This window comes from Tachysurus fulvidraco, chromosome 1 (genome assembly GCF_022655615.1).
Source record: "Tachysurus fulvidraco isolate hzauxx_2018 chromosome 1, HZAU_PFXX_2.0, whole genome shotgun sequence".
In the NCBI taxonomy this organism is placed as follows: Eukaryota; Metazoa; Chordata; class Actinopteri; order Siluriformes; family Bagridae; genus Tachysurus; species Tachysurus fulvidraco.
Genome location: NC_062518.1, coordinates 42,580,705 through 42,595,138, shown reverse-complemented (window position 1 = coordinate 42,595,138; position 14,434 = coordinate 42,580,705). Strand labels below are relative to the sequence as shown.

The 14,434-nt window shown below is 39.7% G+C and overlaps 1 protein-coding gene across 2 annotated transcripts; it reads left to right on the top strand.

The window, feature by feature from the left end:
* Nucleotides 1–4,503: 4,503 nt before the first annotated feature.
* LOC113658407 (aquaporin-4) lies at nucleotides 4,504–12,284 on the top strand. 2 transcript variants are annotated; one of them, XM_047821349.1, is made up of 6 exons: nucleotides 4,557–4,656; nucleotides 5,231–5,360; nucleotides 6,134–6,548; nucleotides 7,061–7,225; nucleotides 8,054–8,134; nucleotides 10,959–12,284. In XM_047821349.1, the coding sequence occupies exons 3-6, from the start codon at nucleotides 6,165–6,167 to the stop codon at nucleotides 11,229–11,231; spliced, it is 903 nt and encodes a 300-aa protein (XP_047677305.1). In that variant the 5' UTR covers nucleotides 4,557–4,656; nucleotides 5,231–5,360; nucleotides 6,134–6,164; the 3' UTR covers nucleotides 11,232–12,284. The 2 variants fall into 2 exon arrangements, with proteins under 2 accessions (XP_027026618.1, XP_047677305.1); XM_027170817.2 differs by lacking the exon at nucleotides 5,231–5,360 and having other exon boundaries at nucleotides 4,504–4,656.
* The last annotated feature ends 2,150 nt before the right edge of the window (nucleotides 12,285–14,434 follow it).

Below are 14,434 nucleotides of genomic sequence, written 5' to 3'. Positions count from 1 at the left end.
GTCGGGTGTGCATGAGAAAAAAACCCAAACCGTGTTCGGATGAGTGCATCTGGGTACAAGAAAAGAAAGAAAGAAAGAAAAGGAACAAGCACAGGAGACTGAAGGACAAAGACAGAGAATCTGAAGTGAGATTCAAAAGCTTCTGAATGTCCGAGATTCACGGATAAGCCAGAAAAAAAGCAGGATTGCTGGTTCGGTTAGTATTGCTTCAACTAAAAGTGACATATAATGAATGTCTTTTAGAATAAATCTGTTTTGAAGAGCAGCAGAACATTCCTGAAACAGCTTATTAGCGTAGATTTGGAAGAGTTGAAAAGGACATTGACCTCAATTTCCTGCCAGCGTTCAGAGCATGCTCTTCCGAGAATGCTCTTTTAAAGATGTCAGGCATTTCTATCTCAGCAAACACCACCAGTCATATTTACATGGAGCTCTCGGTTCTACGGTGACATCCTGCGGCCTTCTGAGGAGGAAAGACAGCTGGAGTCAAGAGGAAACATCATCACTGTTCTTATTGGCTTTTCCATTTACTGCTTACAGAAAGTAATGAAATATAAGTGACGTTATTTATTCCCGGACACACACACGCACACACACACACTCACACACACACAAGGATCTCTTTTACAGACTCATTAATAACGGACTAAATCATTGACACCGATTTGGGTTTGGATTTGGCGTCCTCTTGAGGACAGAGGAGAGTGAGGCCATTGAGAGGAAACTGAAGGATGTAAAGAGACAGTAAGGGTCATAGTCAAAAAGATATAGAGAGAATACAGTCACAGAACGAGAGAGAAAAGAGAATATGAGAGAGAGGCAGAGAGAGAGAGAGAGAGAGAGAGAGAGAGAGAGAGAGAGAGAGAGAGAGAGAGAGAGACCGAGAAACAGTGTGAAAGGAAGAGAGACTGGTGGACGGAGAGAAAAATAGCAAAATGGGACTTACGGTCAAAGAGAGAGATATTATTTATAATTGTACAATGATGTAATCGAGATAAATGACATCACTAATTTAAAGGGCGCCGTAATCCATCCCATTTCAGGGTTTTTTTTTTTTTAACCTCGGAACAGCAGCTCTCAGCACATGATGTCCGTCTGTTAATGTTAATCAAATGAAGATATAACAATTAACTATAAATGAATAGGAATACAAGTGAAAGAAATGTAGAAAAACCTATTCATACAGATTTTGTAGATTCATCTAAAAACCTATTTATACAGATTTGTTTTATGAGGTGGATGGAACCGGCGCTGTACTACACAGCCAACAGTGTTAAATATCTACTGCCTTTATTTCAGACACTTCAATGGTGGTTTGGCTGATTGGGCGAGATCAACTTACATGATACCTTACATCTGATATTTCTGCCACAGGCTCTGGATCCATCGTTTTCCCGACCAGGATTAAGTTACTGGTGATGAATGATGTAATGGATGTGTAAAGTATATAGTAAATATTTTGCCTTCAAAGATAAATTAATAATAAACTATTAATGTTTCTGGTTATGTGTCTCTTTGGTCCTCAGAAGCTAATGAGTTCTACTCATCCAACTGATCAACCATCCATCCACCCATCCATCCATCCATTCATCCATCCATCCATCCATCCATCCATCCATCCATCCACCCATCCATCCATCCATTCATCCATCCATCCATCCATCCATCCATCCATCCATCCATCCAACCGTTCACCCATCCATCCATCCATTCATCCATCCAACCGTTCATCCATCCACACAACCGTTCATCCATCCATCCATCCATTCAACCGTTCATCCATCCATCCATCCATCCAACCCTTCATCCATCCACACAACCGTTCATCCATCCATTCATCCATCCAACCCTTCATCCATCCATCCATTTATCCATCCATCCAACGATTCATCCATCCATCCACTTTCTGTACTTAGAGCTTCTCCTGGGGACACCCCCCACATTTCTTTCTTTCTTTCTTTCTTTCTTTCTTTCTTTCTTTCTTTCTTTCTTTCTTTCTTTCTTTCTTTCTTTCATTCTGAAGCATCCCTGAAGAACTGGGAGAAGATGCAAACTCCAGCCCTAAAGGTGCGAGAATGATTTTCACTGTATCCCAAAACCGCTCTTCAATGTTTCAAAAAAACGGAGTCACTTGTAGTTCAATCTTTAACTGTGACTTTAAGAGACTCGACAGGCAAACGTGTGAATTGTGAAGCTCCTCTGAAGAGCCTGAAACTAATGAGGTTAACTGTGGAATGTGCCTTCTGAAACTACCTCGAGTATTGTTGAGAATCTTATATGTGCTTGTGTGTTTAAGAGAGAGAGAGAGGTAGAGAGAGGTAGAGAGAGAGAGAGGGGAGGGGGGGGGGGTGTCAACATCCCCTGCACAGCTACAATGATCAAATCTGACAAGCCTCAGCCTGTTATTTCAGTCTGATGTCCAGTTCCTGGAAAAGAACGCGGCTGCAGTGTGTTTCAGTAGGACGACAGTTCCGTCTCCTTCATTTTCTTCAATAAACCTCAAGCTTACATCTTGCTTTCATGTGCTGTCTCTGGCAAGCACCTAGTGCTTTTGGCCCGATGTCAGGTAGACGGCTAATGCGGCGAGTCCGAGCTCGACTCTCTGCAGGACGCTGGGGAGCTGAGCGTGCAGCTCTAACGAGGAGAAGAGCTCTGTTCCAATCAACCGGGACTGAAGAGACTCTTTACACTGAAGAAACTAATCCTTTACTTCTGCCATGAGGCTCCTTTAGTGTAGCTGTAACTGTAGGAGATGTTTGTGTTCCAATGATTCAACAAACCCATAATCAATCAAATAAAGGATGATGAAATGTATGGAATAATACTTAGGTGTATGCTGTTACAGGAAATGACAGCAGGCTGGTGTGGGGAGTCCCTTCTTTCTTTTGTACACTTTCTTATGGGAGGGAGGGGAGGGAGGGAGGGAGGAAGGGCGACGGAAAGAGGGAGGGAGGGAGGGAGGGAGGGAGGGGAGGGAGGGGAGGGAGTAGAGGAGGGAAGGCAGAGGAGGGAGGGCGGGAGGGAGGGAGGGATGGAGGGAGGGAGTGAGCGAAGGAGGGACGGAGGGGGGCGGGATGGAAGGGAAAGAGTAAGGAAGGTAGGGAGGGATGACGGGAGTGATGTGAGGGAGGGAGGGAGGAGGGAGGGAGGGAAGGAGGAGGGAGGGAGGGAGGGAGGGCGGGCGGAGGGTAGGAGGGAGGGAGGGAGGGAAGGGAAGGGAGGGAGGGAGGGAGTGGAGGGAGGGAGGGAGTGATGGAGGGAGGGAGTGGAGGAAGGGAGGAGGGAGGGAGGTAATGGGAAGGGCAGTACTGAGGAGGAGGATGGAGGGCAGGAGGGATGGGATGGCGGGAGGGAGGGAGGGAGTGAGGGAAGGTAGGGATGCTGAGGGTAGGGCGTTCGTGCTTTACTTCGGTTCTTGTTGCAGTTTTCTGTAGTGTCTTTCGTTCGTTCTGAGGATGGGGGGTCTTTCTTTCGTATTTCCTATTGCTGTAGGTGAGTCTGTTTCTTTCTTTCTTTCTTAGTTCTGCTTTCTGTCTTCTGTCATTTCTTTCTTCTTTCTTCTTTCTTTCGTGCATGTCTGTCCTTTTTTCTTTCTTTCCTTTCCTTCTTTCTTTCTTTCTTTCTTTCTTTCTTTCTTTCTTTCTTTCTTTCTTTCTTTCTTTCTACAATAACTCTGGAAGGTTACAGAGTAAATTCTTGGCTTGATCTAAAGCTAACAAACTTTTGGGTTATCAGATAAAAGTCACACAAACCCAACATCAGCCGTCCTTGACAAAGTGACGTTAAACCATGTTAAACAGCAACAGCATGAGCAGGATGAGTGCAGGTCGTACATGTGGTGTGGTCAGAACTGAGAATCTCTAGCCAGGAGCAACAGTAAATCAGATATTATTGGTGACTTTGTATAGGACTAGATTAGTAAAGAAAAGTGTGGAACTGCTCCTCGGCTATCGTGCTTTAATTAGCTGTTGTTGAGGAATGAATAGAAATATGTACAATCTGAGGCAAAAATAAATGTGTGTGTGTGTGTGTGTGTGTGTGTGTGTGTGTGTGTGTGTGTGTGTGTGTGTGTGTGTGTGTGTGTGCGTGTGTGTGTGTGTGTGTGTGTGAATTAAGTAATTAATTTGCTTGTTTAACTATTTGTTTACTTGAATTTTTATTAAACAACAAATAAATAAACAAACAAATATATGCACTTTATAACAAAACAAAACAAATAAAACGTTGGCCTGTTTCCCACAAAAACACTGTATGCATGTTTTAATGAATTAATTAATTCATTAATTAATTAGTCAATTATTTATTTGTTTTTTTTGGTTCTTTGTGTGTTTGTTTTTTAAGGATTATTGAATTTTCATTCAAACATAAAAACGCGAACATTGTAATATTATCCCACAATATAAGTTCATTTCAACTATTATTAGACTTCAAATAAATGTTCATAAGAATGTGCCGCCTTTACGCTGGTGACTCGGTGGGCGTGGCTTATCTAATCTCCGCCCTCGGCTCGCGTCCGTCGTTTCAGTCTCGCGGGGCTGATACCCCCGGGGCACCGAGATAAATCACCGTGCGGAGCGCGAGGTGCACAATGTGTGAGTGTGACGCGTTCTCTCAGGCACTCGTGCATCCAACAGCACACACACCCGCTGCTAGCACGTGAGTATTATTATTGTTAATTACTATTATTATTATTATTATTATTATTATTATTATTATTATTATTATTGTTGTTGTTGTTGTTTTTGTTGTTATTATTATTGCTCTACATAGTCATGATTTTATCACTCTATTAAATCATTTGAAGATCATTGAATGTTCTATAATAATAATAATAATAATAATAATAATAATAATAATAATAATGTTATACTGTACTTGGTGTCACCGGCCACCCCTTAGCTAGGCCCATCACAAGCTCACCTTTTTGTTTTGGAGATCATGGGCATCAAACAGCAACTTTACCACCGTCTACTTTTTATAAAAACTTTTTTGTAAAAACTACCACTTTATTTCCATTTTTTCCCCTTTTCTGTACTTTTTCTCATATTCATTTTATTCCTCAAATCTCTGTTTTGTTATCTTGACACTGTTGATGTTTGCACTGCACTGCCACTCAAGTTTGTCTTATATCTACATTGTTTACACTCCATTGCACTTCCACATCACACTCTTACACTCGAGTCTTTTTACATACATTGAACTTTAAAACTACTGTTTTAATGTTGTGTAGGTCTCCTTGTGCTGCCAAAACAGCTCTGATACGTCAATGACGTACTCCACAAGACCACTGAACGTGTGCTGTGGTATCTGGCATCAAGACTTTAGCCAAATCATTTAAGTTATGTACATTATGTTGTGAGGTGAGGCTTCCATGGATTGGACTTGGTGCCAACTTTTCTGCAGAAAATGTATGCAGATGTACTCATGTGTCCAGATAATGTAAAGGAAAATGTGAGTCATCAGCCCAGGCCACCTTCTTCCACTGCTCCATGGTCCAGTTCTGATGCTTACTGTACATGTTCATTGTAGTATCTTTTGTTGGTGTACAGGAGTCATCAAAAACAGTCTGATACTCCTGACACCTTTGTATCATAGCCACCGTTAACTTTTTGCACAAATAGCTCTGCGAGATCAGACCAGACAGATTAGCCTTCATTCCCCAAACACATTAGTGATCCTTGGGCGATCATGACCTTGACCAGAGGTCACTGGCTGTACTTGTTAGGACCACTTTTGGTAGGTTCTAACCACTCACTGACTCTTTACTTGCTACCTAATATATCTCACCCCATTCACGGACCCGAATGTATCGAGTAAATCAATTGTATTCACTTCACCTGTCAGTGTTTTTAATGTTATTTCTGATTTCTAATTCTGTGCTGGTCTAATGAAGTTTTGGAATGAATAAAGTCATCTATCTATCTATCTATCTATCTATCTATCTATCTATCTATCTATCTATCTATCTATCTATCTAAGCAGTATTGATTGTCTGTTGTTCATACGGGTAAAAAGAAGATATTTAATTTTGCGTTTAACAAGCCATGAATAATGCGCTTAACAAGTTTAATAAGAATGAAGACTCCTCTGGTTGCCACCAGACAGTAGCAGTGATGAATGGTTCTTTCTGCAGGTGCCTACGACTGTGCAGATGTCAGAGCATCATGGCAGCTTTTAAAGGCATTTGGACCAAAGCATTCTGGCGTGCAGTATCTGGTGAATTCTTAGCCACGCTAATCTTTGTACTTATTAGTCTTGGCTCAACCATCAACTGGGCATCAGACAAGGATAATCCGCCACCTGCTGACCTGGTGCTCATCTCACTCTGTTTCGGGTTGAGCATCGCTACCATGGTGCAGTGTTTCGCTCATATTACTGGAGGCCACATAAACCCGGCTGTGACTGCTGCCATGCTTGTTGCCAGAAAGCTGAGTCTTGCCAAGGCCTTGTTTTACGTACTTGCGCAGTGTTTGGGTGCCATCACCGGGGCAGGGATTCTCTTCCTGGTTACACCAAGTGCTGTTCAAGGCAGTTTAGGTGTTACAATGGTAAGATGTGCTTTATGTTCAGACTTTTTCATTGTGGTTTAGTATAAATTTGAGTGAAGTTTTTGAAATGACATGTATGCTTTATTCATACTGTATCATGTGACCACCCTAGCAAGTAACAGGCAACCATTTATAAGGCAATATTTAAATTGAGATTTTCTGAATTCTTTGCAAATTTTGTAAAATCAAACAAAGTGACAAATTCCTCGGGCCAATCCGTTGGCAGATTTGGTCTGTTTTTTGGGATTTTTTTTTCAGTTACTCCCTGCAATTACTGTATTTCCAATTTATGTAGACTTCATACTGTACACCTACAAGATATATTACAAACATGAGTGATTCGTTACTTGCTAGTGTGAACGTACTGTGTTGTGCACATCATGATTCAGACTGAGGAACACTGGTCTAAATGGCATACTGAATATATGATATGGTCAATTTGCTGATTTGGATTTGAGTATGTACTATGTGCCTGCAAAACCCAACTGTACCTGTCCTTTGCCTTTTATCAGGTGAACTCGAATATCTCAGTGGGTCACGCCCTGGTTGTGGAGCTCTTGATCACATTTGAACTCGTCTTCACCGTGTTCGCTACCTGTGACAACAAACGAAATGACCTCAATGGATCGGCTAGCCTCGCCATCGGTATTGCCGTAGTCATCGGCCACCTTTTTGCGGTAAGTCAACAAAAAGTGACTCGGCTGAGCCAAGGTTACAGTTTGGTAGAGCAGTTGGATTTAAAAAAAAAACGTTATTACATAATACTTGTTTATTATCAAGATCCATTAACTTTGTTATGTTGACTTTGGATGCAGATACAGATGCACAAAGTTGTCTACTATATTCAGAACAAAATATTTGAACAGATATTTCATCTGTTTCAGTTTTAAGCTGCTCCAAAACAACTGATCTCATTGGGAAACCTCTGACGTCTCTCAGTGTTACCTGAACACTTAATGCGACCATAGCAACCGACTCCCAAAAGTCAATTCTCTATAGAGTCCTGCCTAGCTACAGCACTATCAAACACATTACTCTATTTCTTCTTAACCTTTTTTCTTGTCTTTGCCATAGAAGTACCTGTTCAAACAAATTAAGACTTACTCAATGCCAGCCCAAATCTAATATTTGGATATTCAGACTGTGTTTGCTAATTTAAACACTTCAGAGAAAGGCTTTAAGCGATATTGTCTACAGGGAAATACAGTTAGCCAGCTGATTTGATTTTGTAAATGAGTTTATTTTATTCCACGACCTCATCGGGGAGTTTATAACAGTATAGTTGCAACTCGAGTAAGTATCAAAACACAAAAGATATATTATGAATATGTAAGGCAAAGAAACAATAAAATAGATTTAAAAAAAAAAAATCTGTACCGCACTATAACAGCACTCGCAGATAAGAACACAAAAGACGAACACCAAAGCCCAGGCCTTGCTTTTCTGAGATGCTAATGACTTCATTCCATATCTCAAGATGCTGTGTACTGTTCGCTCAACCACAGATCCCTTACACTGGAGCCAGCATGAACCCTGCTCGCTCTTTTGGACCTGCAGTCATCACATTCAAATGGGAAAGCCACTGGGTAAGCAAGAAATACAATAACAGCAGACATTTTGCTTTATTGATTGATTCTTTGTATTCTGAGATATAGCACTGGTTAAATTCTAAAATCATTCATTAATCACCACTTTAATATTGTTATTAATATGTTACACTTGAACCCTAGCTCAGAATTTAGTCAGAAGCATAATTATGCCATAAGGGAATGCAGAGAAGGTAACACTAAGTGTAATCCAGTAAGGTCACATATCCACGTCCTCCTGCCAGGAACAATTAATCTGATCTTTCAGTGCCCCAGGGCATGGCTACCTTTATATCTTTCCATAAGGTTGATAAGGCAATCAAAATGTCACTAGTGATATGAGGTTACTTAAGACAAATGAAATCTTGACAGAGTCTACAGAAGCGAATATAAAAAAGAGCAAGGGGTGATCAGTTTATTTTTTATAGAATGACAGCGTTACAGCTTGTATTGTTTGCTACCAATCTCAGACTTCACTTTAGTCAGTGTTGTATTCTGTATAGCTTCACAACAGGAATGGACCGGAGTATGATACAAGACATGTGTAGAACTGACCGGTTGTCTATATCAAGGATGGCGTATCTTATTCTTTTTACACAAACTAAAGGGCTAATAAGATATCATACCCATTGATGCTTCAAATTACAGCTAGTTTTTTTTTCCATTACACCAGCACAGCTGGTTCAACTCATCAAGGGCTTGATAAGTATCAGTTGAGATAATCAGCTCTGGGACATAGTTGCACACCCTTGCAGCTATGAGACCATAGCAATAGGCCATGACCCCAGTCATAGAGCATAATGTTTCTGAAGCTGAATAAGAACTAGGCAAAGGATCCACAAAACCAATGGGGAAAAAAACACAAAATAAAAAATAAAATAAAAGGCACCAGGAGCCAATAGAAAAGCTTCAGTGCACTTTGTAATATATCCTACGTATACCATCTATGGAACAGTTCTGAACACCCTTCCTTCTGTTGTTAGGGTTTTGATGGTAGTTATAGAATGCTCTGGTTCCTCGGGTTAGGGTTAGGGTTAGGGTTAGGGTTTCCAAGTCTCCCATAGGATCTTATGTAGGATGAGATTTGGTAACTGCATGTGAATTACAATATTTTATCTACCTCATGCAAATGAAGCCCTACCTCCCAGAATCTATGGTGCCTATGGTTAGTTCCATAAGTAGCTATCTACCTTAGGCTTGCTCTACATGACAATACTGCCCCTGTATAACATACTAATTTGTTGATGCAGGATGGTTTGAAATGCCTTGGAATAGACTGAGTTTACAGTTTTATTTTAAGCACTCAGATCACTGAGTAAGGAGTAATTTCTAACAACTTGGATAAGACTAAGTAGGCTTTTTCCACAAGTCACTTGGCCCCATGATCTCAGTCCCAGGACAACCATCCCCATTTTTCTCTCTGATGATGGGGCTGCAAATTATCCATTGCTTACCTCATTGGCTTAAAAGCTTCCAAGCTTCCAAGAATGAAACACTGCTTGTTTCATTCTACTTGATCGATTACTACAAAGTTAGCAATACGTACCCGGACGATACGGACCATCCTAATGATTTAATGATTTATTGCTGTAGTCAAATGCAACCTGACCAAAAATAAAAACTCAGGAGATTTCTATGTGTGGTGCTATAATTAAGAAGGGTGTCACATTACTTATTTGCTCCATGTAACTTGGCAGCATCACTCGGTCTAAACACCGGGTGAAGCACTATGCAGAATGTGCTGAGGCTTGCAAAATCCACTCGTAGGACTGCATGGCATTTTATGTGAGTACAGTGTGGAAGGCCATAAATGTAAACAAAGTAGTACTTTTATTGGGGTGAATCCGAGACTCGTCTATAGTACGGCAAAGCACATGGGTCAGCATGCTTAATACAGGGCAATGGGAACTAAGGGCACATCGAGGAAATAATAACTGTATGAAAAGACTTCAATGAGACATGTGGACACTGACAGCACATGGGTGGACCAACTAAAAAAAGTTCTTCTAAGGGCTCAAGACAAATAACATTTTAATGTCCTACATTTAAAAATTTCATTTCAAGAGCAATGATTCTTACAGGATGAGATATAAAGCCATATGTCGCTTTTACTGATACTTACTTCCCTGATCTTAGAAAAATATGAGAAGTCATTTAAATAGATTTTAGAGCAAAAAAGTTTTTTTTCTTTTTTTTATCGTAGAGTTAAAAGATTTGAGCTTGCCGTGAAATCTTATCTATACCAGACAGATAAGCTGAAGAAATCATTAGAGTTCTTATCTCCCTAAAGGCATTATGTTATATGTGTTGTAAAGAACTTTTGAATAGAATGTAAAGTAGAGTAAAGTTTGAGTAGAAAGCTGAAATATTCTATATAGTTCTAGATGCGTGCTTTTTTTTTTTTTTTTTGGATATATTTAGATAAATAAAGAAATAAGTACAGTAAAATTTGCAAACACCTTTAGAACAAAGGTTCTTTAGTGGTTCTTTAGGGTTGGAAAGGCTTCCCAAGATACAGAAAACACAAAGAACCTTTTAAGGTTCCTTCCAATAGGTAAACCGAAGAACAATCTAACATCATAGATTCATTTTTTTTTTCTTCAAAAGAATGGCGTACAAGTGACTTTACTCCACCCAGCTAACAGTTTGTCTTAATTTTTGTTTTAGGAAGGTTTTTTTGGATAGTTAATATTTCTAGTTCAGTAATGTACACGTGTTCTAGTTGATACTACTTCAAACTGAAGAAACCACCCAATATGCAAACGTTAACCTTGTGGACTTTACAAAGCTAGCTAATTTAAGGTTTGTCCTACCTTCCCTGTAGGTATATTGGGTCGGGCCCATTTTAGGTGGCATTCTGGCTGCTGCGATGTACGAGTACCTGTACTGTCCAGACCCTGAACTGAAGAAATGCTGCAAAGAGATGGTCATTAAAGATACTTCAGGAAAATACAAAGAGGTGGAGTGTTCCATCAGCCAGCATGGTGGAGAGCCAGATGATATTACAATTCGCCCCGGTTCTTCAAACGATACGGAGAAAGGGGAGAAGAAGGAGGCTTTACAGGACGTCTCTGGCGATGGGTTGTCGTCCGTATGACTATCAGTCATGCTGGTGAAGGAGACTAATGTGTAACATGTCTCCATCACCAGTATGTCAAGATGATTCTGCACTTTATCCAATGCTAATCTGGCTAACAGTGAATTAAATCATGCTGACTAACAATGACTAAAGGCATGCTGGAACCACCTTTCCTATATATTGTATGAGAGCTAAATTTATCTTTATCCACTAAGACCTAAAACTTGTCCCCAGGAGACCACGTCCTTGCAGCACATCTAACAAAGTGTGTTTCAGTTGACGAGTGTCCTGTCTGTGTTTAATTCAATGCGACAAAAAAAACGCTTCAAATGTCTCCCAGGAGTGTAACGCAATACCTCTGTCCGTGTCTTTTTAACACTTCGAATATTTCTATCCGTTTATGATTTAATCCCAGAGTGGGTGTTGCCCAAATTGGAAAGCTTTTATTCTTAATTAAATATAAACCGTACCACTCTTCCCTGGGAAACTCTGGATAAAACCTAGAATGCCAAGCAATTCCAACATGTCCTGTAAATTCTACCAGTTCCCCAACCTCAGCTACATGATTTAAATTCATAACTGGACGTTGCTATGGTTGGAAGGGATGAGAGGTTTAACCCTTTGAGACTATGACTCATCATCAGTTGCATTATCATTACCTCACTAACTCTTCCAAAGAATGAATAAATAACAACCATCCAATGGTTGTACACTATCAACAGTGCCACCTGCTGACCGGAATAGATTCTGTTCTGTTCTGTTCTGTTTAACAGCACGATATATACGTTTTAACTGCATATAGCGGAATGAATGAAAGTGTAACATATGTGTTTCTTTACTGCTTAGTCTTAGTACTTCATTGTGTACATGCAGTACTTAGTACATGCTACGCCGCTGTAAATGGCATCAACTCAAGAGTTTAGTTTTTTAATCCCACTCACACAGTTATTAGATTTATTTAATCATCTGTGATAATATTTTCCGCTTATCCGAACTACCTCAGGTCACGGGGAGCCTGTGCCTATCTCAGGCGTCATCGGGCATCAAGGCAGGATACAATCCATCACAGGGCACACACACACTCTTATTCACTCACGCAATCACACACTATGGACAATCAACCTACCATGCATGTCTTTGGACCAGGGGAGGAAACTGGGTACTCCGGAAACCTCCGAGGCACGGGGAGAACATGCAAACTCCACACACACACACACACGGGGAGAACATGCAAACTCCACACACACAAGGCGGAGGTGGGAATCGAACCCCGACCCTGGAGGTGTGAGGCGAATGTGCTAACCACTAAGCCACTTGAACCCTGACCAGGCAGTTACTAAGGCTGAACATATGAACGCTGTACATTCATGTTTATGATGTTTGTTTGTTTGTTTATCCACCATTACAGCTGTGTCTGGTTGATATTATTACCCACACTCATTGTCCAATCGACTTTATAAAATAAGAGTCTAGCCCTCAATCCCCGACCTTAGTGGATTAATGTCACAAGTTTGAACAGAAAGCTGATTCTCTGCTTATTAAGAGAATTACAGCACACTGCATTGACTGAAATAATCATAATGCAGTGAGTCAGGGATTAAGCTCGTTCTAAGGCAGGTCAGGAGGACCCTCAGGTTGATAAGCCTCATTATATTGATGTTAGCATAGAAAATCAAAACAGTATTTTGCCAAGCAATTCTTTCTCTCTCTCTCTATTTTTTTTTTTTTGGTTTTTGCAAGATCTCATCACTTAACAATGAGATGAAGATAGATTATGGATAGGATAACATTCATAATGTTGTCATACAACAACTGAGGAAAGTCGTACTATTTACTGAATTGTAATAAGCATTGAATGAATTGTATTGTAATAAGCATTGAATGAATATGTAGCTATGTCGAGTCTTTTATTAATCCAGATTTGTATGACATTGCTCTAAAGCTGCCTTAGCTTTCAATGACAGTAAATATGAACTTAAATCGAAATAACAAACGAGCAAAATTATGTGTAGGTTTTGTAGAGTTCGCTAAAGATTTTACGTCCATAAAAACACCTTGAATACGGGAAATACCGAGGGGGTGAACCACATGGAAAATGTCTAATATTTCACTGTTGTTTTTTTTTTATTTATATTATTTAAATGCTTTAAAAAAGTTATCATAGGCATGCTAGATGTTTCTGTGTTCATGAACTGCAAGACCAAATACAGATCACATAATACATTGTGTTTTAATATGACCCTGTGGAAATGATTGTTGGCTATTACACACACACACACACACACACACACACACACACACACACACACACACACACACACACACACACACACACACCTCTATAAGCTATTGAACTGCATGTCTATGATAATCAGGGGTTCTATTATTATTATTATTATTATTATTATTATTATTATTATTATTATTATTGTTAATGTTGTTGGGGTTTTTTTTTTTGGTGTCAATTTCTCTCAATGTGAATTAAAGCAGCTCATAAGCTGTCTTTTATTTACACCAAGGAAATAAAGCAGCTCTATAATACAGCAGCTTTAAGATATATTTTCTTTCTTTCTTTCTTTCTTTCTTTCTTTCTTTCTTTCTTTCTTTCTTTCTTTCCTTCCTTGATGTGGTAGAAGGATTGAACTGTTTCTCAACTTTCTGGTCTCTGATCTTCACCCCCTACTGAGCCAATTAAAGGAAATTAAAGGAAATATTGCATCAAAAAAAATAAAAATAAAAAAAAGGTCCTTGCTATTATCACTTAACAAACTAACCTAATTTGTCTTGATTTGTTTTTGATGTTTTTTTAAAAAGTAGTAAGGTTTCATAAAGAAATGTCAAGCAGCTTGTCGGGAACTCATGCTGCTCACTCGACTGTTATTGGATGTCACATTGTGTACAAGTGAATGTACCAGAAATAGTCATGTTGTTATTTTTAGTTCCACTGCGACATTAAAACATCAGCAATGAAATATGTTCATTGAAATCTCCTCATGGTCTGTCACAGAAGCATAAAGCACATCAAATAGGGAGAAATCATGAATATGGGACTATTAAGTAAAGTGAATAATAGTGAGAAGGGAAAAGTGAGAAGCAATGTAATAAAATGATGTGTAAGCTGTGTGTCAGTGAGATAACACTCATGTAGTCATTATAGTATTTAATGTCTAGAGAACGCACGTCACTGATGATCTTTGAGCCACATAATCCAAACGATTATT

What these genes read in the sequence shown, in the direction of transcription:
- LOC113658407 (XM_027170817.2), top strand. Translation starts at nt 4,589, where the DNA reads ATGTGTGAGTGTGACGCGTTCTCTCAGGCACTCGTGCATCCAACAGCA. An exon ending in TCATCGGCCACCTTTTTGCG is followed by an intron (nt 7,226 to 8,053) that starts GTAAGTCAACAA and finishes GCTCAACCACAG; the next exon opens with ATCCCTTACACTGGAGCCAG. An exon ending in TCAAATGGGAAAGCCACTGG is followed by an intron (nt 8,135 to 10,958) that starts GTAAGCAAGAAA and finishes CCTTCCCTGTAG; the next exon opens with GTATATTGGGTCGGGCCCAT.